This window comes from Chrysemys picta, chromosome 4, assembly GCF_011386835.1.
Source record: "Chrysemys picta bellii isolate R12L10 chromosome 4, ASM1138683v2, whole genome shotgun sequence".
NCBI classification, from domain to species: Eukaryota; Metazoa; Chordata; order Testudines; family Emydidae; genus Chrysemys; species Chrysemys picta.
This window is the reverse complement of record NC_088794.1, coordinates 141878977-141906801: the sequence shown is the minus strand read 5'-3', so window position 1 is coordinate 141906801 and position 27825 is coordinate 141878977. Positions and strand designations below refer to the sequence as shown.

Genomic DNA, 27825 nt, shown 5'->3' with positions numbered 1-27825 from the left:
GTGTTCAGAAAAAATAGGCTGAACTCTTTTTGCAGACATTTTATCTTTTCAGTTATTGAAAAGAATAACCAAAGCTGATGCTTAACTATAGACTATCACAGACAGGACAAAAAGCGCTTTTTTTTTTTTTAAGCCAGTAAATTAGCGAGCACTTGCAGAGTTTTAACCAACAACCATATCACTCCGTATTTCAGGCAGGTCGTCTCTTTACAATATGTAGCAACAGTTTCCACAGGAACTGCACTCTTTACAATAGACCCTGTTGTGGCTTGCTGCTGCACCGCAGTCATGGAGTGTAGGTGTTCTGACACTTGCAAGTGGACCAAATCTTTCCATCTCTTGCTATGAATTTTCCAGTCAGTTATTAGTTGTTCAGACCTTTTTTATTGCAAAAAGATTGTTAATTAGGTGGCTGAAAATATTCATGGTAGACGATCATCCCCAAAACCTTTCAAGCACTATTCTACTGTAAGAGGAATCTTTACATCATGAAGTGTCAGTTAAGTCAGAGCGAGGACCTGGTTCTGAGCTGCGGTCATTCAGCATAGCTCAATCAGAGTCAATGAAGTTATTCCTCGTTACAGCAGCGGAGGATTTGGCCCTTGATTTCTATAATCTTATCTATAGCTCAGTAAATGTTATACATAGTAGGAGTTGTGTGGTACTTTGTGTTTAATTTCTGTTCTTAAGGACTTTCATATGGCTATATCATCTGTCAGATGCCAAAGGAGCCATACCATTTGCATTTATTTTTTCAGTGTCATTAACAGGATGATCTGACATGCCACTTACAGAGCTAGATCTAATCTTGTTTATAAGCTGTATGTTACAGCACTCAGTGCATCTTAAAGCAATGAAGTTCTTCAAACACCTTCCTTTAAAAGAAGATTTATGAAAATGTCCTCTAGAGACTTCTCTCCTCTAGTAATGAAGTCTCTATGGCTATAACTCTAAATTGGCATTTAGAGGTTTTTAAAAAATCACGGCATGAGAACCCCAGAGTAGGAGATTGCACCTCTGGAAGAGCTGTGTCCACTCCGCAGGAAAGAGACAGAATTACAGTGTAAAGGACATGATGGTAGTGACATCCAGATGGGGAAGCGTTCTTTCCAGGGTGGAATTTACACTTATTCTACTAGCTAATGTTTAGGAGGCTATGGGTTAAAAGTGTGTGTTTTTATCAAATAAAGTATTGACACCAAGACAGACTGTGGGCTGCTGTGACAATACAGCAGGCACCAGCGGTGTTAAGCAGAGCATATGACAGTTCTCCTCTGAAGTATGGAGGCGTGGCAATGAACGCTACCCATCTTCCACTGGGATCAAGGTGGAACTTTGCATGCTGCAACTTGTGTTCCCAGACAAAAGTTTCATATTAAAGAGGAGAGCATTGGCTGCTGCACTTGGAACTTTGCAGGTCACTCCACAGTTTGGCAATGCCTGGGTTCACATAGGAATGTGATTAGCAATAATAACCGTATATCCTTCAGTAGCATCAGTGTATGTTAACTCTTCGCAGTCTGCTTTGGACTTACAAAGGGATCTCACAAAACTAGGTGACAGGGCAACAAAATGGCAGGTGAAATTCAATGTTGAGAAATGCAAAGCAATGCATATTGGAAAACATCCCAATTATACATGCAAAATTATGGGGTCCCTCCCATCTCTCAGTGTCCCAGAGCCCGAGCTCCAGCCCGAGTCTGAACATCTACATCGCAATTAAACAGCCTCTTAGCCCGAACCCCACAAGCCCTAGTCAGTTGGCATGGGCCAGCAGCAGATTTTTAATTGCAGTGTAGACATATGCCCTATGGTTAGGGGCTTTCATTACTAACACCAGACTTATCTCATTTTGCAAATGGAGGTTGAACATCAGGCTCACGTACACTAGCAGAGTGGTAACTGTGACTATAAGTTTGCAAAGGCACAGTGAGATCATCTCTTTTGTTGTTTTTCCTTGACTACATAACCATGATCCCAGAGTTGATGGTACTAAAAATTGCCTGAGGGCTTTGACAGTAGTTTCTTATTGTACAACTTAAGTTTTGAGGTTCCAGGAATGTTTTAAAACTAATCTTTGCTGTAGAAATATGGAGCATATCCCGGCTCTCCGAGCTCTGGTCAAGTGTAGTATTGTAAGTAGTCTCTTGGTCTATCCAAGGCCGTGATCAAGTGTCTTGATGTTTCTGGTCTTTTGGCCTCGAGATGAAAACCTTGTCTTTGTTTCTGGGACCTTGAAGTGAAAAAATTCTCTAAGTTATATCTGTTCTTATCAATTTAATATCTTTTTTAGGTGTCACTCTCTTACAACTACTTCACTGATTTAACTTTTTAAAAATAAAGAAAGTAGGACAGAAATTGAGTAGAATAGAAATATCATATTTCCAAACATGGCACAATGGAGCTCATGGATGTTGTCAATTGAATATTGAATCCTATCCTACATTCTGGTTACTGAATAAAGTCTTAGCTGTGTCTCCTAGAGCCACACCTAATGTGATTAGGACACCCAAATGAGTGGCAACATCTGTAGGCATTAGATCTATAGACTAGGAGCAAACCTAATACCCCCAGGAATGCTGGGGGAGTACACTCCTTGGTACTCCATCTTTGGAAACACCTTGTCTAAAAGGCGAGATGGCCAAAAGTTGCTACAGCTTTAACAATATGTTCTTGAGGGCTATCAAGGAGATATCATAGTGCAACTTTATAAGGACGAGGAGTCAAAATACAGACTATCCCGTAATATAGTCAAATGCCAGAAAATTGGCAGTAGAGAAAGAATGTAATTAATCCATGACCTGCCAAGAATCACATAAGCACAAATGATTAGACCTCTCCATGTCGTCATAGCCCGTATTGTCAGCTAGACGTTAATCCAGCATCTGATAAAGATAGCAATTGATTGCTCCCTTTTAGATACCTAGCTAGCTGAGGGGAGGTTTTAATAATGTAGTTAGGCTTTTAAATGGGTGCAGCTGCAGGTCTGAATTGCATATGCAATGTTATAGACAGTTTCTGACTACATAGGCCTATATGCCTCTCCTCCATCATGTGAAACGTGAAACCCACACTTTTGCCAAAACTATAATAAGCAAACTATTAATTTGTACACAAAATCGGACCCTCTCCCCAGAGGATTGCAACAATGACAGATTTTCAGATAATGCAACTAGAGCAGCATTTTGTAATGATTAGGAAGAGAGAGGTTTGCTTTTTCTTCCAGGAGGAAAGAGCAATTTTGCCTCACAGGCTTTGGGGGATTCTATGGAATCAAAAAGTGTATTGTAATCATTGATATTGCAAGCCCTTGCAATTGTAAGGCATTATGTCTTGTCAGATAGGGTACTGTCTTGGGTCTCAAGAGACCTAGGTTATGTTCCGCTGTCTGCTACCAGCCTGCCTGCTGGGTGACCTTAAGCAGATCTCTTCGCTTCAGTTTCCCTATCTGTAAAATTGGGATAGTGAGATTTGCATCCTTTGTGCTGCACTTTGAGAACTGTGTCTGAAAAGCACAATATCGGAGGTAGATTTTGTTGTTATAACACAGTGGGTCTAGAAGCATAGCCTAGGCAAGTGATAATCATAGCTGAAATTCATGGTCTCTGCACATATACAAACTGAATCGTTGCCATCCAAGAAATGGCTATCCTGGGGGGAGGGATAGCTCAGTGGTTTGAGCATTGGCCTGCTAAACCCAGGGTTGTGAGTTCAATCCTTGAGGAGGCCACTTGGGGATCTGGGGCAAAATCAGTACTTGGTCCTGCTAGTGAAGGCAGGGGGCTGGACTCAATGACCTTTCAAGGTCCCTTCCAGTTCTAGGAGATAGGATATCTCCATTAATTTCTATTTCTAGTTCTAAATACAATCTGGAATATAGTACAGGTAGCTCATGTAATAACTGCCTGTACCTTTCCTTAAATATTCTGCTAATATTTGGGGAAATTAAATCCACCAGACACTTTTTTAAACAGAGCAGCAGTACTTTTTGCACTGTTTTAAAATGTTGCATTTTAGTTTCCACGTCATGTAGCCCCCAGTTTCCTTCCTGCAAGATAAAAGTGCTTAGAGATATGTCTGTCTTGGGTTTTTTTTCTGTGCCCATCACTGTAGGTACGAAACACTAAATAATTTCACTTTTTCAGTAAACTGTGATATACCATGGTAACCTTAATTTTTGCTATAATTAAGATGATGATGCTGGGCTTGGCAAAAGCCAGTCAGGTCTCTTAAACATTATTGGAGTATCACCTCATTAGCTTAAAGGGAGACCTTTCATCTTTCTCCCTGTGGCATGAACAATTTGGGTGACCAAATCTGGGGAATTCAGTAGGCTTACATGTTTGTTACTGTATTTAGTGAATGTTTATTTTCTCAACAGAAGAAAAACTACTGGGCAAAAATGGAATGGCAGCAATAGACCAAAGTGAATTTAATGCAATGGCTGATTAGAAACCGCCATAGAGGCTATTTCTGAGAGTTAACAGAGATTTGTATAAAAAGAAATCCCAACAAATGTAAGATTATACCATAATCCTGTAATCATTACCATAATAGTCTTCCAGAATTTTGTATCCAAGAACAAAGCCGTACTAAGTACCCAAGGAAATTAAGTTGGATCACAATAGAAATGTTAGTTTTATTCAAGATGTAAATATCCGCAAATATCCTAGGACTCCATAATCACATGAGTTACATTCACCAGAGGTAAAGATGTAGACATCAAGGTCTTATTTCTCCAGTCTTTCATTGCTATAAATCCATGGGTAGCAATGGCGGTGGCCGTGTGGCTAGCAGGTACAAGATGTCCAACACTATAGAAGCAATGTCTTGTACAGAAGACCCTTAGATCTTAATACAGTCCTTGTTGCTCAATGTAAGCTTTAAAGTTGTGAATGACTCCTAGGCTTGCTCAGATGTGCTATTAAAACTCAGTTCAAGCCTCAAGGCCAAGAACCCTGTTACTGCTGCTGCTCCTCCTAGCAGTTGTGTCCCTCTTTCTCCATTTATTTCTGCAGTTTCCTCTGGAGCCAAATGAACAAGCTTTCTGTTTCTTCCCAGACAGAAAGTCAAAGGATCACACCTCCAATGGGGACCCTGGAGGAAAGTAGGCCTTTATTTGGGATGAGCAGTATCTGAGAATTCTGGGTTGCCCAAAACCCAAAATTCATCCACAAACCCATGCACTTCCTTCCACAAAAGAGTCTGGCACAGGCTTTGTAGTGCTGTTTTAGTACTGAGAAACACCACAAACGTACTTTTTTTCTTGTGGTATTTCAAGTGTTTCTGTTCTGGAAAGTCTGCCCACATGCCAGTTGTCTGTATTTTCTTTTAATTATTTCTTTAATTTATTTAGTTTTTTATTGGAAATAGCGAGTGTAGCAATTTCCTGGTTTTTTTGCCACCGTATACTGAGTTAATCGAGATACATTCCAAACCTCTTGGGGGGGGGGGGGGAAAGGGTGAAGAGAGTGAGCAAGCGGGTGTATGTCTTTTTAATGAAGAGGGGTGAGGTTTCAACAGCTGCACAAGCCATTGGATATTCATGTCTTTCTCTTGTTAAGAGTTGAGTCTCCCTTCCTTTACTAAACAATTAGCCAGCAGAGTTTCTTGACTAACCACCACTGTCTGCAGGAGAAATCAAATTGAGTCTTCCTTTGTCAAAGCCCCTGGAAGGTCTGTCATGAGAACAAATACTCTGGGCCTACTTTCAGACATGTGTGTGTTCAATGGTGTGTGCAGTTGTTTTGCACGCACATTTACTGTGATTGCACATGCAAACTGGGTAATCACATACACATGGCAACAGTTATGGGATGTTTTGGGGTTTCTTTGTGGTAACAGTCTGCATGAATGTCTGAAAATGGAGCCCTGTATTTGCAAAACTTCAATTCCGTGGTCCTGTGGCTTTCTCAATTTTCACTCATTTGGAAGTTTTAATGATCCCATGATCCCTATTTGAAAAGAGCAGGAGATAACCACATGTCCAATGGTGGATTACGCACAGTGGCGTTTGATGCGCTTTCTCTCATAACAAAATGAGTTCTAATGTGAAAAGTTGTATGCAGATTTAGCTCCATTTCCCTGCACAGTCACCAAATTCCCATGATCTGATTCACCAGTAATGCAAAGAAGCCTTATCCCAACCATTCTGTCCACTGAAGATTTCCCCTGCAATGATTTAGAGCCACAATAGCACATGATATGCCACCCTCCAGCTGTAGTGTAATGTAAGAAGTTTGGGAGTATGGTTGGGCTCTCTCTGCACCTGGTTGCTATAATGGCCCCTGGGAGCCATTGATGGCTGATGTATTGTTATGAGCTTGGTGAAACCTTGTTATAGGTTGAGTTAAAACCTCATTGAGATTGACTGGTGTGAACTCACCCTTCAATTAACATAGGGGCTTATGCTTATAGTTAAGATAAAAGGGATATGTGAACCCGCCCAGGAACTTTGGGCTGAATATTGTTTTAGGTGGGGCATATGTGTATATATATGTGTGAGTGCTTGTGGGAAGAGTGCTCGTACAAAAACTGAGAACAGACAAGAACAGAGTGAGAGGAAGGGGCGAGCAGAAGCCTGTAAGCATAGTGTGACCCTGGAAGAAGCTGAAGAGCAAATTCTTGGTTCCTTCTGCATTGAGACACAAGACTTAGCATATTCTTGTAAATACACAAGATTGCATCAAAGAAAATGTCAGACTCCATCAATTTCTACTTCCAGCTGGACTATCCCTAAAACCCTGTACTTTGACTAATCACCTGGGTCAAAAAAGGGGCAACAGAATATTAGAATAACTTTCAACCAGATGATGTCTTCACAGTTACAGGTGCAAAGATGGTTAAAGTCCCCATTATGTGCAGCCCTCTTCTCTCAGAGCCCCCTCCTGTGGGATTTTCCATGGCAGGGGATAATTTGAGGCAAGTATGTTAGGCTCGTCTGCAGTCTTCTGTCACATATAAAGTGTGAGGGAGAGCTAAATGTTCTATCAGCTGAACACTGAACATTGCTCTTTCCCCAGTTGAATAAGAAATGTTTCCCACAGCGGTATAATGCTGTGCTGCCTGAATGCAGTAGCCACATAGGGCAGGAAGTCGCACTCACTAGCGTGACTGAGCCCAGGCAGTCACACAGAATTCTGTGGTAAAACTCCCACCCTGCATAGTGCTTAAAAGGTTATTGATGACAAGACTGCAGCAAGTGTGCATGGCCATCTAACACTTCTCACCGACATGCCCTTACCATGAAATCAGAAAAACACTATTAACTTGAGAGAGCTAAGTGATCCAGGACCAGATTTTTAAAAGAGCTGTGCTTCCCTTTATGCACCTAAATAAGGACCAGATTTTCAAAGCTCCTCTTCCTGCAGCTCCCAGTATGATGCTTTTGGGCAGCCTGCACCCAACATGCTGCACTCCTTTGAAAATTTGGCCCTGTTTGTGGGTGTTCAGCGCTTGTGAAAGTCTGGACCCTTGTTGCATTTCTTCTTGGCCTTTTTTTTTTTTTTTCACCCAGTGATTCACATATAGCATGCTCCAGATATGGAAAGGTGATCTCCCCAAAACAGTCTCATCCTCGGTGACAAAAGATGGTTCAGGGGCTAGGGCACTAGCTGAGGGCTCATGAGACCTGGGTGCAAGTCCCTGTTATGCAACAAACTCCTGTGTGCTCTTGGGCAAGTCACTTAGCCTGTCTTTCTACCTCAGTTCCCCATTTGTAAAATGGCATTTCCCTACCTAAAATGGGCGTTGTGAGGATAAATATGTTAAAGACTTTGAGGTACTTAGATGGTATGGTAATAAGAATATATGTGCACGATAGCTCTACAGTAAGACTGTAGTTTGGGTTTTGATTAGTTTTTCTATTTTTATTTAATCAATTCAGGAATAAGTGGACAATAGTCCACAAAGAAAGGGACAATAAATATGGATTTTTTTCATGTACACTCCCTGTGTAGTTTATATTTGCAGAGTACCTAAACCAGATTCTTCTATTAAACCACAATAGGGCATTCTACTACAGAAGTAAAAGACCAGTCACAAGGAATTATAAACAAGGTTCTTTATTCTGGGGTTTGCAGTGCATTAGAGATGTGGATTTGCAAAAGCGGTCAGCATTGGCCTAACCCACTCCGACTGAAGCTAGTGGTGAAACTCCCATTGATTTAAATTGGGAGCAGAATTAAGGCAATACTTTTGAAAATACCATCCTCAAAGTTTTTTGGTTTATGTGTCCCATCAAGTAGGTTTATCAACAAGTGTTTCGTGCGAATGGAATGATTTTACCAGAAATCATAAAACCTTACTTGGACAAAGGTCCCATTGAAGTCAGTAAGCTTTTTCTTGAGTAAAACTGACTAAAGACTTCAGGTTAGTGATTGGGGTTAGCTATGTTTGATTGTTTTAATGATCCTATTCATAGTTGGCCTATAGCCTGTAATTTTGTAACATTACTAAAAAAGAAATAATGCTTTAAGCACCCATCCTGGAACATACATCAGAATGAAGATAAGATATTAGAACAGTGGCTGGAATAACTGGTTATAGGCGTTATTAAAAAGACTAAATTCCCACCAATATGAATGGGGGGGGGGAGAAATTCCATTAACTTTACAATGCTATGCAGATGGCAGTGAAGTGGTTACTTTAAGATATTTTATATCCATGGCAAGCTTTGACTGTAACTATACTCGGAACGAGGTAAATATTTTTTGAAACCTGATTTCATGATGTCCTTTTATGAGGGCCACAGTTTTGTCATCACTCTGGGGACTGAACCAGAGACCTCCAGAGCTGAAAGCACGAGTAGCTACAGTCTGAGCTGAAGAGTTCTGGCTTTTTAGCTGGGGTTAGAACAGACACATTCTCTGTAGACTGGGCACAGAGGGAGAACGTAACACATACTGACCAATGGCTAAGGTTCTTTGCTATCGGCATCTAATAATTTTTTTACCATGAAAAATCCCCTCCCTATTTTTTTTTAAAGCCAATATTTGGGTTTTACCAATTTTTTTTTTCACCCACATTTTGGCTTTTTTGGGGCCCAAGAATTTTTTGCAGGGGAAGCAGACAAGGCTGTGCTGAACGGCCAGCAGAGTCCAAAGAGATCTCTGTCCAAGAGGGGGTGTGTGTCAGTACTCTCAGGCTGTAGCCTTCCCTCCTCTTCTGACCTTGGCTCTTCAGCGTGGCCCCATTTGCTTCCTCTCTGCAGTGGGAGAGTGAGACGGGCATGGAGCTGTGTCCTGGCAGCCAAGGCTGCCCAGTTGCTGCAGGGTGCAGAAGGCTTCTTCACCTGCAAAATGGTGAGTTACCCGTCCCCATAAAGTAGCAGGCGCTGCACCCCCTTGCCTGGTGCTTTTTAGTTTTGTTTTTTATTGATTCCCCCACCCCCCTTGTTTTTAAAACTTTTAAATAAACCCCCAGAAATTAATAAAAAACAACAACCCAGCTCAAAACAAATAAAAAACGAAAAAGAAAGGCCTTATCAGCGGGTTACACTACCGTTTGTGGAAGGGGAAAGCAGCAAGTTAATCCATTTTTGTAGGCCTGTTGGCATAACTGCTAATTACATACCCTTTTTCTGGCAAATAAACAGTTTCAGCTTACTGAAGTACTTTGACATTAGAAATGCCATGCCTGCCATATGACAGTCCAGAGAAGTCAATCTCAGATGCTTCATGGTGCATGCAGCTGTGTCAATCCATGAAATGCATGATGGAAAAAAGAATGAGTAATCTAGATGTGTCATGATGGAGGGACAGCCAGGCCAAATCTGAATGGCGCTGTGACCCTGTGCGCCAGGTCGCAACACCCTGAGCGAGGAGCTGGGCCCAGCCCCGTGAGACAGGAGCAACTGCTGCGGAGTGAGTACTGGGTGAACTTGCACTCCAACCCTCCTCCTGTCCCTTCCCTTGGTCTCCTCTTTGCACCGGGCCTGCAACCTGCCTAAAACATTCCTGGGAAAGACCCACCATTTGGGAAACACTGTGCTAGGGTAGGGAGTTGTCCCTGTTCATTGAATCTCATTTCTGCAGGAATTTGTATTCGTGGCGTAAAGACTATTGAACATTTCTCCTTTGTATTCTAGAGGTTGGGTTTACTCACACTGTTCTCAGATTTAGACAGAAACCGGCAGGGAGATAATGGAAATTAAGGCCTCCCTCTAGGTTTTCTCCTCTTCCTTCTTTTCTCAGACATGGTGAAATATTCATGGAAGAATGCCAAGCTCTGTCTTGGAAGCTGACTGGCAGTACCTGCTCTTCAGGTTTAGTGGGTGTTGATGTGTTGCCTGAGAGGTTTTCCTCCTTGGAGATTGTTTTCCGAGCCTCTACCTCTGATGATTCATACTTGACTAGTTTCTATTATGTACATGAAGGTCTATGACTGAAGAATCCTTCGTTTCGGTCTCTCTGCTTCCTTGTATTCATTGACTTCTAAACTCAGACTTAGGAGGAGAGGCATCAATACCTTCTGTCTGATTTTCAGTATAAAGATTTTAATATGGATCTGAGTGATGCCAGTCTCCAACTTCACCTGGAGGTAGTGTGTAAAATAGTAATTTGGGACCTGATCCTGTAGGGTGCTGAACATCTTTATCTCCCACTGAAGTCATTTGGAATTAAGGGCACTTAGCACCTTTCAAGATTGGGCCTTGTGTGAGTAGCTCTGCTTACAGAATAGAGTATAAAGCCCTATTTAGTTTTTTATAGTGCTTTTACTATCAAAGCAGTCTGTTCTATTATGGGAGTGAGGTGACACCATAGTTAAACAAGACAGGCCTTAGGGTTCTCAACAGCAGCACACGCAGTACCTTCAAGGCTATGATTCAGCAAAGCATTCAAGCACATGTTCAACTTTAAGTTCTACCAAGTTAGAACAGGTGCTTTAGTGCATTTTTAATTAGGGCCGAAGTACTGTACTGCAGCTATTTTCATACAGGGGTAATTTGGCCAGGTCATTATCCTGTCCTCCTTTTGTAAAGTGGCATAGGCTTTTTAATCTCCATTATAGATACTAGAGATGGAAAAGTCCGGTAAGTCAACTAATAATAGGCTGATGGGCATTCACCGCCCTACCAGTCTGTTAGAGTCCAGGTTTGTTAACTTCCTGGGCACTCTGCAAAATAAAAAAAAAATAAAAAATCTCCCTCTCCCCCGCCCACAACAATTTGCGGAAGGAGTGGATTGAAGATTACAATGTGGCCAGGTGAGTTTACTATTTAGTATTATATGAGCAAGTATTATGTTATGCACATGAGTAAATAATATGATGTTATCACGCAGGCAGTCATATTGCATGCCATGAGTTTGGTTTGTATTGTATACTTAATGTTGTGAGGCACACAGGTGAGCATACGAAATCAGTATAAATGGAATGAGAAAATTAAGATTCTTTATTTTTGTAGTTGAGCCAATGCAGGATTATTCCCTGTTGTCCATTTTCCACTCTAATTTTAAATGTTCCAAGCATTGTCCCACCACTTCCCTATGGAAACTATTCTGTAGCCCAATGATCTTGCTGTCAGTGAAATTTCTCTGCTATTCAGTCTGAATGCTCTCTCTCTCTGACGGTCACTTCGCTTCTCCTACCTATACCCTCTTGTTTCACCCTAAATAATGCTCCTCACTCCAAATATCTCTTGCTCATCTCTTGGAAAAATTATACAGGGTTCTCCATATGCATTTCATCCAGCCCCCTGATTATATTGTTGTGCTTCTCTGTGCTTCCTGGAAATCACTTGTGGAGAGAGAGATCTGTATCAACTCCACCTTCCCAAAAGAATCTGATTAATCTGATCTGCTCTCACTTTTAATAATTTCTAAAGTGATAAAACTGTAACTTCTGTTTCCTCCTCTTCCATAAAAATACAATTTAAGCAGCTACAGTTAACTTTGCGATGAAAAGAAAGAGAACACGAGAAGCAAACTTGGTGTATGGATGACATTTGACTTTATATCAGCGCAGGTATTGTAGTTATAGACTTAGGATCCAGTCATTACAACTGGTATTGAAGTTATGGGAGTCTTGTCTGCACATAGTCCTGGCCTGATATGCTCTGTAACCAAGCATTTGCTGGATGTGGTGACACCTTCCGTGGCTTGAGGGACTGTCCCATATTAGCTGCTCCCTTTTGAAGTGCTTAAGTCCTATTACTTAATAATAGAACACTGTGAAAAAGTCTTATACTAAAAAATACACATAAACAATGTATGTGTATAGTTCTTTAGTGACTGACAAAATTCTACCAGAACTTCTGTTGGATGAAAAAGGCACATTCCTGGGTCTGGTAAATAAAGTGATGGGGGTGGGAGGGGGGGAAGTCCAGTAGAATGTTGTATACTGCTCAGAATATGTTACGTAAACTGCTTGTGCCTCTCAGTTTACCCTTGCCTTCATAATATCTGTAATATCAGGCTGTAAAATATTCTAGGTGTAGCCTCCAACACTCTTGTTTGTATGGGAGCTCACAGGAATCTGAATGCAATGATTTCCTGCCTTCATCACAGCATGGTGTCATAAATGTAAAGCACCCTTGAAAATCCTTCTTGAGCAATGCTTCCTTATCCTCTTATAGGCCAGGGGACATGTGATTCAAAATCATCTTCAAAAATATCGCTACCATGCACATTCCTTATGTTGTGGGGATTTTTTTAGATGAATTAAAATTTGTGTCTCTCGTATGTGAGCATTTTTACTCAAGACAAGGGACTGGAAACACTAGAAAGGGAAGTTTCTCTAACTACATTCCCAGGGTGTGATAATTTTATATTCCCTAAACTCTTCCCCCGTTTTATTGAAACCCTTTATGGGTTCCAGGAGGAGAGGCAAAGTGCAGTTTCTACATTGCCTTTTGTTCATATTGTGTACATGCCTTGCATCAAGCTGTGATGATGATGAATTAAATGAGAGCCTGGTTTACATTAGAATAGTTCTATAGGTAAAATTACATTGGTAAGGGGTATGATTTTTTTTAACTGATATAGTTATACCACTATAAGTCCTATGGTGGGTGCAGTTATACCAGTATAAAGGTGTTACTGATATAGTTTACTTTGCTTCCCGAACTGAAATAAGCGATAACATTATAAGTACTTTTATACTGGTATAATTGCATCCATGCTGAATATAGTTAAAGTAGTAAAACTTTCTAGTACAGTTCTTAGGGAACGCCTTTTACCATGTACTGAAAATTACCAGATTTCAGCTCTAGGGCCTACATCGAGGAAGGCATTTACGTATGGAATCATAGAAATGTAGGACTGGAAGGGACCATAACATATCATCTAGTCCAGTCCCCTGCACTGAGGCATGACTCAGTATTATTTAGACCATCCCTGACAGGTGTTTGTTTAATCTGTTCTTAAAGTCCTCCAATGACGGAGATTCCACATCCTGCCTAGGTAATTTGTTCAGTGCTAATCTACTCTTACAGTTAGGAAGTTTTTCTTAACGTCTAACCTAAATCTTCCTTGCTGAAATTTAAGCTCAATACTTCCTATCTTGTGCTCCTCTTAATAATAATGTGTACTTGAAAACTGTTATCATGCCTCCCCTCAGTCTTTTTTTCTCCAGAATAAACAAACACAGTTTCTTCAGTAGGTCATGTTTTCTAGACCTCTAATCATTTTTGTTGCTGTCTTCTGGACTTTCTTATGTTTGTCCGCATCTTTCCTGAAATGTGATGCCCAGAACTGGAGGCCTTATAAGTTCTGTGTATAGTGGAAGAATTAGTTCTCATGTCTGGGTTATAACACTCCTGCTAATATATCCCAGAATAATGTTCACTTTTTTTGCAGCAGTATTTCATTGTTGACTCATATTTAGTTTGTGATCCACTATAATCCCCAGATCTTTTTCTGCAGTACTCCTTCCTTTCTCATTTTGAATTTGTGCAATTGATTATTCTTTCCTTAGTGTAGTACTTGTCGTTTGTCCTTATTGAATTCCATCCTATTTATTTCATACTATTTTTCCACTTTGTCAAGATCATTCTGAATTCTAATCCTATCCTCCAAAGCACTTGCTACACCTCCTAGCTTGGTATTGTCCACAAAATGTATAAGTGTACTCTCTTTGCCATTATCCAAATCATTTATGAAGATACTGAAAAGAACCAGACCCAGGACAGATTTTTATAGTGTCCCACTCGATATGCAGTTCCAGCTTGACTGTGAACCATGAATAACTATGCTTTGAATACAGTTTTCCAACCAGTTGTGCACCCACCTTATAGTAGGTTCATCTAGGCTATAGTTATGTAGTTTGTTTATGAGAAAGCAATGTGAGACAGTAGCGAAAGCCTTACTTGTGCACAGAGTTGAGCATGTGAATAGACCAATTGACTTAAATGGGATGACTTCAGTGTGGCTGTTCATGTATTTAAAATTAATTATGTGCCTTTCTGGATTGGAGCCTCAGCGAGCAGATTCCATAGGCATTAGTCTTCTCCCGAGCATGCCTCATCCTCGAGAGCTCAGTTCTAGGACTCAAGCAAGAGTATCCAATGAGATTTGAACTGCGATGACAGGGCAGCTTGTCTGTCCATGTCAGGTTTCATGCAGACTCCTGGGAGTATCGGGCTGGAGATGGATGTTAACACTTCATTTTCCTCTATTACTTCCCCTGGTTAAAGTTTATAGTTTGTTTTCACCTCTTTCCATGTACCTCTGATTTGGTTCAAATGATGAATGTTATATGGGATTCTTCACAATCTTGTCAAAGTTCACCTTTAAAAGACAGCATTGCGGGTCAAAAATCCAAACTATTATAGACAATCTGACGTGTTTAATTGTATCATTTCACTGTAACAATTTCTTGAATGAAACCTGAAGTCCCTATATTTTAAGGCCAGCAGAGACTATTAGGATCATCTAGTCTGACCTCCTGCATAACACAGGCCACAGATTTCACCCAGCAATTCCTGCATCTAGCCCCATGGCGTGGGGTTGAACTATAGCATATCTCTGGTATACAGTGCCTGGCTCTCTGGATTGGGGTCTTGTGGTGCTACTGCAAAAATAATTTAAGAACTATATAGGGGATGAACATTATATATTTCCAGAACCCACCAGGATGTGCCATGAGAGAGTCTCAATTACAGCCCCATTCCGGGCTCTTGGTGGGGAGGCAGGGGGAGAAACCGGGACACTCTATGACCATGGCTGCAAAATCCTTTTACTGGATTTGAATATCCTTCAACCTTAGAATGGGGAGAAGTTTGGGGCTCTTCGATGTGGTAGACAGTCTCCTGCTGTATCTTTAAAATGAATGATAGCGCCAATCTCCTAAAGCTGCGTAGTACCTTGGACGCACAAACCATATTTAAAGTGGAGTGCAAAACCACAAAAAGCCCATGCAGAAGCTGTTTCAAGCTCCATGTTTGGTGCTTTTGTTCTGTATCAAGATAACTATGTAAGGTTGATCAAATATATATATATGGCTAAATCCTGCAGTCTGTACTTGGGCAGAACTCCAGCGGAAAGACTAAGGCCTGTAGCATTTGTCCTGTGTTCTACTATTAAATTTCAAGAAGAGAAACAGGGAATGTTCCTCTTCTTGGATGTGGAAGTGAAAGCCTGAGGCATCTTCACCTAATGAAATTAGCAGAAAAACAATGCATAGTGACAGATTTTATATTTTTGATTTTACATTTGAAGACCTACTTAGCTCATATTCAAGATAAAATGAAGAATTTATCCACAGAAGCTTGACCTATCTGTTCCCAAAGGCCCATAACTCAGTTTTATTTATTTTAAAAGAACAATTTAGGACAGTTGAAGGAGTGCATAGAAACCCAGTCAGATTGGAATTTAGGTCCACAGGGGACGTGACATCATGGGAGGTGTAGTCTGGCCAGGGCGCTGATCTCATAAGAGAGAATGGAGGCATATGAGACACAGTGGCAGCTAAGGCAGATGCATCGATTAATGTCGACTCAAAACGACACATTTAGCTTAGATTTTCCCAATTGAGGGTGTGGGGCGGGGTGGGATTCAGCATAATTGACACATTTTCCATCCAAAAAACTTTTCAGTAGAAAATTCCCAAGCAACTCTGGTTAAACTGTTGTCAGGAAACAATGAGTTTCCTTGTCTTTTATTCCATGTAGGCATGTACCTGTCATTCTTCTTGTCTGTAAAGCACAATGAACCGCTATTGGGCTGTATAAATAACCGTTGTATGCTAGCTCCCATCTTTTCTTTCACCCTTACTTTGCTCTTTTCCTCCTTTGTGGTGTCTCGTATTCACCTGCTCGCACTTCTGAATGAGAATTTAAAATTTTTTTAAAAGTATTTCTCTATACTGGTGCCAAGATCTGGGGAATGAGAGAGGTGTGAGAATGGTGCATTTTACTGTCCCTTCCAGAATATCATTTGCTCCTGGCTTTTCTTAGTCCAGCTATAATTAGCCTCCCTGGTAGTGGTGCTGTACCATTTCTTGGATAGTGCTAACAGACAGTACTCATTAATATTAGCAACACAACTCAGTACTCATTAATATTAGCAACACAACTCAGTAGAGAGACTGACTTGTCAAACACATCTCCTCCCATTTACAATTGTGTGGACCACCTCTCCTACCATTCGTGATCATGCAGCACTTATATAGTGCCTACAGCAACTGTTAAATGCAAGTTGAACCTATTTTTAAACTGCATTTTATTGCAATTCAGCAGTGGGAAATAAGTAGTAATACCTAGCACCACATGATCATCCAGAGTTCTGTGAACCACTAGCAATTGTCCTCCAGACCACCCACCAATGGTCCTCAAACCCCAGTTTGAGAACAACCATACTATTGACAGAACAAGGAGTAATGGTCTCAAGTTGCAGTGGTGGAGATCTAGGTTGGATATTAGGAAAAACTTTTTCACTAGGAGGGTGGTGGAGCACTGGAATGGGTTACCTAGGGAGGTGTTGGAATCTCCTTCCTTAGAGGTTTTTAAGGTCAGGCTTGACAAAGCCCTGGCTGGGATGATTTAGTTGGGAATTGGTCCTGCTCTGAGCAGGGGGTTGGACTAGATGACCTCCTGAGGCCCCTTCCAACCCTGATATTCTATGATTCTGTCTTCTATTCAGGCTATTACAGCATGACCATCACTATGGTATCTGAGCACTTTCCAAGCATGCCTCAAGTGATGTGTCACGTCTTGGTTCTCTTTCTGTCTTCCTTCCTTCCTTCCTCCAGGGGGAAGATTTTGTGCAGAATTTCTTTATTGGCTGGTGTACATTTTGTTTATGTTAGTGAAGTAAAGCAAAGTTGGAAAATATGCATTTGGCACTTGGAGCTAGGGTGACCAGACAGCAAGTGTGAAAAACTCAGGATAGGGGGTGGGGAGTAGTAGGAGGCTATATAAGAAAAAGCCCCAAATATCGGGACTCTCTCTATAAAATCGGGACATCTGGTCACCCTACTGGTCACCCTACTTGGAGCAGAAGTGGTGAGTTTGGGGGTACTTTTAAAATCCTGTGGGATTTTATTGACCCAACCCCTGAAAACACATTGTTCTGCTAGACAGTATATCAGTCCCACCTACTTTTGCACAGCAAGGTGTATTTAAAACATGTCTGTCGTAAGTGTTAAACTTTGTTATCTAACGGTGGGTTTAGTGGCTTGTTAAATCATTTTTTCCCATCTAAAACAAGTTAAGACCAGCACAAAGACAGATGGAAATTTATCGTGTTTAGTCATTCCTCCTGGGAGCTCTATTTTCAGAATTTTTCTTCTGCAAAGATTATCAATACACATGTGGTGTGAAGCTTGTCTTTAAATTAGCAAGGATAAAATTAGCAAGATGCTTTTATAGACACCATGTGGCAGGCTGACTTGAACTTCAGTAATTCTTTGCAAGGCTGCAATAAATGAGGTGAACTTTCAAGAAATGTTTCAAAATAAAAATTCCTTGGCTCCTTCAACTGGAAGGTAATGGGCTTCAACTTGGTCATCATCAGAGATTGAACCTGGGACCTCCAGAACTATTTCATGTGGCCATCTATAGCTTGAGTTAAAGGACAGCATGCCCTGGCTGGCTGGGGTAAGAGACTCCTAACTTCTGTGGATCGGGCACAGACGGGGGCTTATGTTATACACAGCACTGATGTTTTTCCAGTGACTCTCAAACAAGCACAATATGAGATAATAGGGGACTAAATGAACAAACATTTTTAATTCACCAGACTAACGGTGATATACCTTACAGGTTCCATTCTGTCCAGATAACCTAGGGGCTTATTACCACTACACATGCCTGACAAAATATAATAATATAGATTCTATTGATTATTTCACCCACATATTTTAATGCAAGAATGAGACTGTTCAACACACTGGATTGTTAAAGAATTAAGAACTTGATTTTTCCCCCCCACAGAGGTGGTGAGCAATTGTAGTTGAGGGTGCTCTATATTTCTGAAAATCAGGTCTAAAGGAGCATAACTTACACAACTTTAAATGTTTGTTAAGTATTGGATTAATTTAACATGCGAAGAGAAGACTTTATTCTGAAACATAATTTCTCCCCCTGTCCCCCAATCTTTTTCAGGTTGATCTGGAGCCAGAGGGAAAAGTGTTTGTGGTAATCACTCTTACAGGCAGCTTCACTGAAGGTAAGAGAAGTATTTTGGCTTGTTTTCAAAGATGTTTTAAAATCCATCATTGCTTAAGTTGAAGCTGCCACTCGCTAGCGTACTGTAAATATTGTGGATGATAGTATTCTTCAGTGTGCAGCGGTATGTGAGTTTTACATGAAGATTTTATGAGTAACGAGGGTAGTTTTGAAGAAACTCTTCTGGACTGCTTATTTTGTATACAACATGGGCCTTTATCATTGTGATCTTGGACCAAGTGAGCTGATTCATGCCTGATCTGGTTCATTTCTCCCAGGTTGTCCGTCAAACTGATTGTTTCATTCACTTGAAATTTCTATGTGAGTACCTTTGACTGGGTGTGCCAAATATGTAAATTTCTTCCTGGTAATCTTCATTCCATAATTTCACCCATCTACTTCACAATGTGTCAAGAAAGACACATAATACTGGACATCTATAAGCCTCTCAGTGCAAAAGTTGCCTTGAAAAAATATTCTTCATTTGTTCTTTCCCTTCTCTGACTACCCCTTTTGTGAAATGTTTTCAACTTTCCAGTTGTTTGTTCTGATACATACCTGAGCATGCTTTAATTGTTATGTGAGCACAGATGACTGCTTTGCTACAGTAAGCCGTGAAATCTGGAATGCCTGCTTGGAAAAGACAAAACAGCTTCTTTCCAGCAGACACGTGTGCTTAAGTCGCATTGACTTCAATAGGGTGGAAATGTGAAGGATTTGGGGCTGATCTGTAATAATTTATTAATTTTGTATGTGAGCTGGTTATGGGATAGTAAATGTGTGGTTATATTGGATTAGTGGGATATTTACTATATGCATACATTGGTTTAGTTTAGCAGCAGGGCTGTTTGGAAGGCAACATAATAGCTCCAAATAACCTCCCACTAAACATGTTGGGGGTCCTTGACAGACAATGTCTGAGCTATTAGCTGGGAAGATTCTACTTCCGGGTGCCAACCAAGTTACAAGACTTGTTTTCCCAGTGCTCAAAAGGATTGTAAACAGTCACCTGTCCAGAGTAGGGTTGTCAATTTTAGTTGGACGTATTCCTGAAGGTTTCTTCGATTAACATAATCTAATCTTTAATTAAAATCTTTAATTCCTGGAGACTCCAGGTCAATCCCGGAGAGTTGGCAATCCTAGTCCAGAGGCAGGGGCAGCTATTCACAGGGGAGCAGACACCTGGGTTGGGATGTGAAGCCCTTAGGCCTTCCTAAACTAACAGGGAGAATGGTTAGCTTTAGGGAAGACAGACATGGGTGTAGGCGGTGAGGAGATGCTGGAAGATCCTTGTGTGTTTTGTATCTGGAAGACTCTTCCCAGTGAAAAGGATTAGGAGCTGTTTTGAGAGGAACGCTGAGCTTAATGTTGGTATTGCAGTGGGGGAGGTTTAGGTTGGATATTAGGAAAAACTTTTTCACGAGGAGGGTGGTGAAGCACTGGAATGGGTTACCTAGGGAGGTGGTGGAATCTCCTTCCTTAGAGGTTTTTAAGGTCAGGCTTGACAATGCCCTGGCTGGGATGATTTAGTTGGGGATTGGTCCTGCCTTGAGCAGGGGGTTGGACTAGATGACCTCCTGAGGTCCCTTCCAACCATGATATACTATTATTCTATTTAGATGGTCCCACTGTTCTGGATGCTCTGTGACTCTACACTTTGTAGGACTCCAAGGATGCATAGCTGCTGACCCTGGGTCCCATCCAGTTCCCATTAAAGTCAATGGAAGGAGTCCCATTAAGTTCAATGGAAGCTGGAGTGGGACTCATAATATTGCTAGAATAGTCTTTCAGTATCTGGCACAGGTGCTATATTCTGTTTCTTTATTCAAACTCTGCTTTTCTCCTACTGTTCGTACATTCGCAGAGTCACACAAAGATCTGCTGGTTTTGGTCCTGCTTTTGGTTTGAAAATCCACATACTACTTCTCAGTGGCATCATTTGCATTCAGCTTTTTTCTGGTGTCCCTGTTCACTAAGGCTAGGTCTACACTACCCACCTGAATCAGTGGGTAGAAATCGATCCCCGAATCGACGCGCTTACTCCACCAGCGGAGGTAGGAGTAAGCGCCGTCGACGGGGAGGTCGATTTTGCCGCCGTCCTCACAGCGGGGTAAGTCGGCTCCGATACGTCGAATTTGCGTATCTTAAATCGACCCCCTCCTGTAGTGAAGACCTGCCCTAAGCCATGTGTTATTCCAGACCTTGGTCTATGTCACCTATGAAGTTATCTCATTATGTTTATTGTGCTTGATTCAGATTCCCCCCTGCTCCTAGCTGTTCCAGAGTGGGAATTCACTCCCAGGATTAGGAATGAGGTGGCAGCACTGCCAAACACAGAAGCTGCTCAGAGGATGTGCTGATTCTGCACATCACCAGGGTGCTCTGGTCCCACCTCAAACCTAGCCGCCTCTTCCCACTTCGGGGCTGTGCCAGGCGGCTCCAGCCCCTGATAGGAGTGGGAGCTGCTCACAGCTTGCACCCTCACTGTGGGTGGGCCTTGAGGGCCTCACAGCCTGGCTTCTCCCTGTGGAAGCCAAGGATCCAGGCTGTGAACCTGACCCACTGTTGATAATCTACTCTTAGTGGATTTGACTTTAATGAGGTATCATCTCCTGCAATGAATTATTTATAAGTGAATTCATCACTTGTGACAAGTGATGGAAGATCACGCATCAAAGAGCTACAGCACAAGTAGCAGTACAAGCTTCCCTTTGTGTCTCAGTACCATCCCTTCAGTGTGTCCCAGCCTTCACCTGAAGAGACCGCCTCCAGGGGTGAGGCAGATAGCTTTGTCCTCCTGCCCAGTTATTCATCCTTTATAGAGCTCCAGCATTGCGCCAAGTGTCCGGGGTAAAATTTTCAAAAGCATTTAAGTCTCATTTTCCAAAGCCACATAGGCATTTTGAACCTTGAGTCACTTTTAAATATGGGACTTAGGTTCTAAATCACTTGATCACTTTTGAATATGTTACTCCTCTGTCAGTCGTTTCACCTCTGAGTCTGCTAACGAGAGTGCCACGGCTAAGTGCTGTGATGCAGATGCCTGTCTGCTAGGAGTCTATCAAGTCACAGGTGACAGAGAAAACTTTCAATCAGTGATTTAAAAATTTCCATATCCCTGTCAGAGGCTGACTGGCCCTTTAAAGGAGTTGGACCCAGCCCTGCCAATGACGGATCAGCTGCCTCCCAGCTGCAGGAGGGCCTGCAGAGAGTAATCCTGCAGGGAGCAGGCTAGGAAGGAGAAGGAGGCTTGCCTTGACACCCAGCCAGATGGCCCACAGAGAGTAACTTTGTAGGGAATAGATGGGGCCTCTTTAGAAGACCTCGGGTCAAGGGAAAGGACATTATTGCAATGTTGAACTTGTGTCAAATAGCTTTAGTTTGAAGAACTAAGAAAAAGGGACTGCAATCCCGTGGCTGGAGAGTGTTTTTTGGTGTGCGACCCAGTGAGGTAGCCCACTGGCTTGCGATACCTCCGCCAGCCGCTGAGCGCGCGCGCGCACACACACACACACACACACGTGTTTGTTTTCTGCATTGCATAAAAATTCTCACCCCACATCCAGTTAGTTAGTCAAACAACCTTAACTCCGACTTCATCTGTTTACATGTAGCAAATAAGACAAGGTAAACTGACCAGTGCCAGCATGTCTGTACCATAACATTGCCCCAGTTTAACTAAAATAGGTTTTGAATCACTCTAGTTAAACTGGTGAAATTCTCTAGTACAGGCAAGGCCTTCTTTTAGCTGAGGTTGGAGTTAAGTGAGGAGCAGGGAGACCAGCAACTTTGCCAATGTTCCCTGGGACGTATTTCTAGGCTGTAGTGAGCCTGTGCAGCATGAGTCCCAATGCTAAAGTCCATGACCCAGAAGCCATGAATCACTGGTGTTCACCAGATAAAGAGGCTGCCTGCTTACCCAGCTTTGGATGCAACTCTGTAGGTAACAGGGGTGAGGGAGAGGGAAAGAGTTGTGTCCAAAGTTGCCATGTGAAGTGGAGCTAGCAGCTCCGCTATGGAGATAGTTTCTCTCTCTGGCAAATTTTATAGCTTACCAGAAGTGAGCCCAGGCCAACAGACCTTACCAAGTATGTCAGATTGGGACTTTCACTGTCAAGGCTTGATCTCTCTGGAGCCTTGGGACTTAGCAGGAGGAGTCAGATGGCGTGGGATGTGAATGAAGAGGACAGAGAAGCCATGATGAGGTACTGCCAAGAGCTGTAGCCAGGAGCCAGATAGGGTGACTGGGCAGGAAGGCCAGTAGAGTGGGATGTAGCATGGGAGAATGGAAGTACCTGGTGAATCTGTGCAGTTCCATGGTCTTTTGTTTGTGGAGCTAAGTTAAGTAATGAAACATAAGGGAAGCAACTCTTTGGCCTGGTCTAGATTAGTATTTAAAGGTGTGATAACATCACATCTTTAAATCCGAGTCAAGACATGCCCTTTTTGTTTAGGTGTAAAATTTGAATGTGCCCGAGGCCTGAGTTGTTGTTGTTACCCGCTCGATTTCGGGCACCTCTCCTATATCCTTCCGAGGGCTCAAGGCGTGACCTGGTATTCGGGCACCCCGCCTACACCCTACCGAGGGTTTAAGGCATGACCCAATCAATTTAGGCACCCCAACCCTTTCCTTTCTGAGGGCTCAGGGTGTAAGGCACCTATCCTTAACCATGGGGCTCAGGAAGAAACCTGGTCAGTTTAAGTATCTGCCCTTTTCCTTGGGGCTCAGGGCTCTATGGGTCTGCGGAACCTTTGCCCAGTGAAAGAGCCTTACCCAATTGTGCTCTAAACATCTATTTATTAGCAACACACAGAGAATACATATACCAAGCAAATCTTTTATGCTCACCACTCCCAATATACAGACAGATTTCACCCAATGGCCAGTCAGGATTCATTCATCTGGGGTTCTCGGTGATGCCTCTGCACGTCACGGTTGTGGAGAGGGGTCAGAGTTCCAGCAGTTTGATGTTGAACTGCAGTCCGGAAATGGTTCCCAAAGAGCATTGTTTTTTATTTACATTATGTAGGTATAACTAGCTCCCTCCTTCAATTTACTAAACCTATCACATTATTCTAGGGTTACCATATTTAAAAAATAAAAAGAGGACACTCCACGGGGCCCCGGCCCCGCCCCTTTCCCACCCCTTCCCTGCCCCAACTCCGCCCATTCCCCAAAGTCCCCGCCCTAACTCCCCCTCCTCCCTCCCAGCCACGTGAAAAGGGCTGCCCAAGCGCTACCGGCTTCACGGTTTGCCGGGCAGCCTCCAGACCCTGCGCCCCCCCAGCCGGCGCTTCCCCAGCACAGCTGGAGCCCGGGAGGGGAAGCGCCCAGCCGGGGGCGCAGGGTCTGGAGGCTGCCCGGCAAACCATGAAGCCGGTAGCGCTCGGGCTTTGGGCAGCCCCTATGCCTCCGGACCCTGCGCCCCCGGCCGGGCACTTCCCCTCCCGGGCTCCAGCTGCTCTGCTCCTCCCCTGACTCTTCGGCTCTGTTTTAGAGCCGAGCTGCTCGAGCGCTCCGACTTCGGCAACCCCCATGCCTCCGGACCCCAGCTGCCGGCCGGGCACTTCCCCTCCCAGGCTCCAGCTGCTCTGCTCCTCCCCTGACTCTTCAGCTCTGTTTAAGAGCCAAGCTGCCGGAGCGCTATGGGCTTCGGGCAGCCCCCATGTCTCCGTACCCTGCGCCGCCGGAGCAGAGCAGCTGGAGCCGGGGAGGAGAAGTGCCCGGCCGGCGGCTGGGGTCCAGAGGCAAGGGGGCTGCCCGAAGCTGGTAGCACTGGCTCGGGCAGCTTGGCTCTTAAACAGAGCCGAAGTCTGAGTCAGGGGAGGAGCAGAGCAGCCGTGGGAGAGGAAGTGCCCGTCCGGTATTTTTCCCGGACATGTTCGGCTTTTTGGCAATTCCCCCCGGACGGGGGTTTGATTGCCAAAAAGCCGGACATGTCCGGGAAAAAACGGACGTATGGTAACCCTACATTATTCCACACAATTACGCACTGGCATCTATGTGTCCTCCTTCCTGTCCAAGTTCTGTACATTTTACTTTTCATGCCCAAATTATAACTTAATTGTGACCTTTATGTGTACACATGGTCAGCATAAAGCACAGATCAGAGCTTATTTTACCATTTGTTGAGTCTCTTCGTGTATCCTCCCGAATTTCCCAGCGTCTTTACAACCTTGGTGGGTATAGTTCTCGTTAGAGACTTTTTTAAGGTGATGGTGCTTTATCAGTAGCAGAACATTCCTTTTTTCAATTTTAGTAGTGAACTCCAAGTTTCACCCAAGGCTGGTTTAATATGGGGTTGATCAGGTCTCAGGCCTACATTATGGGGTGCGTGTGTGTGTGTGTGTGTGTGAGAGAGAGAGAGAAAATCTGGAGTTCGTGGGGACAGTGGTTCATTTCTAAAAGAGCATTTAAAAATGTTTCATCTTCAAAAATCAGTAAATACATCACCCAACAAATAATAGGGAAGATTCAAATTATTTTTGTTCTCTCTCTTTTTTTATTTATTTTATACATATATATATATATATATATATATATATATATATATATATATATATATATAAATAATAATTTACATCAATGTTCTCAACTTGGGCAGGAAATAATGGGGGGTGGGAAAATGTCATCCACATTTTCCCACCCCCCATTATTTCCTGCCCAGGTTGAGAACACTGATGTAAATTATTATTTGCTGGTGGTTGTTTCTACTGCACCAGTGAACTGTGCAGAATTTGGCTGGCCAATTGCTTACGAGAACTACCGTGGAATTCTGGATGATATCATTTCTGCCCTAAGGAAACTGTATTAGCTTCCTTGGGAAGGGGGAGCACAAGAGGCAGAGTGGTCCAGTGACTAGTGTGCAAGCCTGGGTCTTGAGACATGCAGGTTTAATTCCCTACATCACCACAAACTTCTTGTGTGACCTCTTTAGCATGTCTCTTAGTGTCTGTACCTCAGCTCCCCATCTGTAAAATGGGGACAACAGTACTTCCCTACTGTGAGAGAGATTGAAACTGCATGCAATATAATATCTTTGGGGACCATATTGTATTAAGTGCATGAGTGGTTCATATATCACTATGGGCCAGTGACTTTATGCAACCCTGGGGGAAGAGGGTTACCACAGTGCCACCAGGAACTAAAAGAAGTCGGGGAGTGATTAGGGTGAATCGCTCAGGTTGTAAACACCTCCAGAGAGGTACCACCCTGGGGGAGGCTTGATATACTGGTTCAAACTGGATTTCCCAGAGACCCCAACAAAGAAAGGACTTTTGGCTAAAAGGGCTGCATTTAAACTGACTAAGGGCCTTCTTCCAGCAAACAGGCAGGACTTTCTCTCCAAAGGCCCTGACCCTTGGAGAAGGGTTGGAAAGGGCACCATAAGACTGATCTCTGGTAAGATTTTAATATGTATAGGAACGTTTATTGTTTTTTACAAGTATTCCCTGTAATGCTTTCCCTTTATTCTTAAAGGTGCTTGCTTAGAAAGAGCTGGGTGATAACTTGTAACTGCTGGCAATACACCGTTCATAGCCCTTGGAGAGAAAGCAAGGCACAGGGGCCGGCCTTTAGTCAGACGGCTTGCTGGGGATATCACGGTGTGGGGCAGGCAGCTACACAGCCCTAAAACCCCAGTCAGCAGGAAGAGAGACATGGATCTCTGCCCAAGAGAGGTGATGGCTGGGAGCTAGAAACCTTAAGTGGATGCCCTCGAGCGACTATGGAGGGAGAATACATGTTCAATTATCCTGAACCTGTGACACCTACCTCTCAGTGGTGTGTGGATAAATCCCTCCCTATATTAATGACCCTCTTTTAGCCCTAGTGTTTACTACTTTATTCTCAGATCCTATTTCCTTCACTGGACAGCCCATTGATATTATTTAGTGGGGACTTGGTGGAAGGATATTCTTCAGTCAGCTCCAAGTGGATGCTATTGAATATTAATTTAACTGAATGGCATCCTTGTTTTTCTCTGAAGACCTCCTTACTTCCTCAAACGGAAACTCCTGTGAGGATGGCTCATCTTTCTTCCACTGCTGGCTTGCTGTTCTGAGACATGGAAATATGCCTGTTACTCAGGTTAAAAGTACACATCATTTTTGTTAGGAGGGGGAAATGGTGCCATAGGAAGAGAGAAAAAGAGACTGAGGATAATTTAGCCCTGGTGTCTCTCTGTTTTCTAGCTGCATTGAGTAAATGTGCTCATTGCAAAACAGGACTTGACAAAAATGGTTTTGCTCTCTCTGCTTATTGTTCTGTACACACTCCCCTCCTATTCAGCTTATATTTCCTGTGTGAACCCACCAAGACAGAAATAATTAACCTCTCTACCTCAGACTGTGATCATCACATGCTTGACACACACATGCTACTGACCGAGTTCCTGCTAGTGCTGCAAACATTGCACAAAGCAATTAACTGCAGTTTGTTGCTGCAATTAATACTCTATTGTGGTGGAAACAAACACCCACCTTTTTTATTTATTTATCTATTTCACAGTCCTTTTTCATTTTTTCATGTAGATACAGGTCAAGATTTTCAGGCGAGACTAGTGATTTTGAGCGTCCAACTTGAGACACCTCAAAGAGCCTTGATTTTCCAAAGGGTTGTGCTCAGCACTTTCTGAAAATCTGGTCCTTTTAAAGGCGAACACCCAAGATCACTAGTTACTTTTGAAAATATTGGTCATCAGTGCTCTTCCATTTAACATTATATTTTTTTATTACATTGTTTTTTGAATGGGCTTTTAATACTTCGTTTTTTGGTTGTTTTCTCCCCACTACTTAATAGTGGATGGCTTCTGCTAGAAGCCAATTAATGCCCATTCAGTCTCCAATACATGAACATGAAGCATACCTTGTGGAGCCCTTTTCTTGAGTAGCATGACATAGGGACACTTTGTACACAGGACTTAGATGGAGCAGGTACCTTGTCATGAGAAAATGGCTCCCTCTCAGCAGTGTCTTATGACTGGAGAAGACCCATCTGAATATTGGTTTAAAGGCAATCACCTGTGTGTCTTTTTTGATACAGCTCCCTAGGCACTGTGTGATCACTCTTAGATCATCCATAAATTTCTGACCCTGACTATATTTTAAATCTCTCTTTTAAAAATCCACTTCTGCTTTAAGTCCCTCTGAAACACTCTGTGCTGCCTACAATAAATCTAACTGTATACAATTCCCTAATTATTTCCCTCTTCTCCTCATCT

At 42.7% G+C, this 27825-nt stretch overlaps 1 protein-coding gene across 2 annotated transcripts in view; it reads left to right on the top strand.

Moving 5' to 3' along the window:
• Window positions 1–27825, top strand: part of PRKCH (protein kinase C eta) — a 221936-nt gene that overhangs the window by 69828 nt on the left and 124283 nt on the right. For both annotated transcript variants that reach the window (XM_005285871.4, XM_005285869.5), the window contains one exon: window positions 18542–18605. In XM_005285871.4, coding sequence (XP_005285928.1) covers window positions 18542–18605 — 64 coding nt within the window. The remainder of the gene's footprint in view (window positions 1–18541; window positions 18606–27825) is intronic.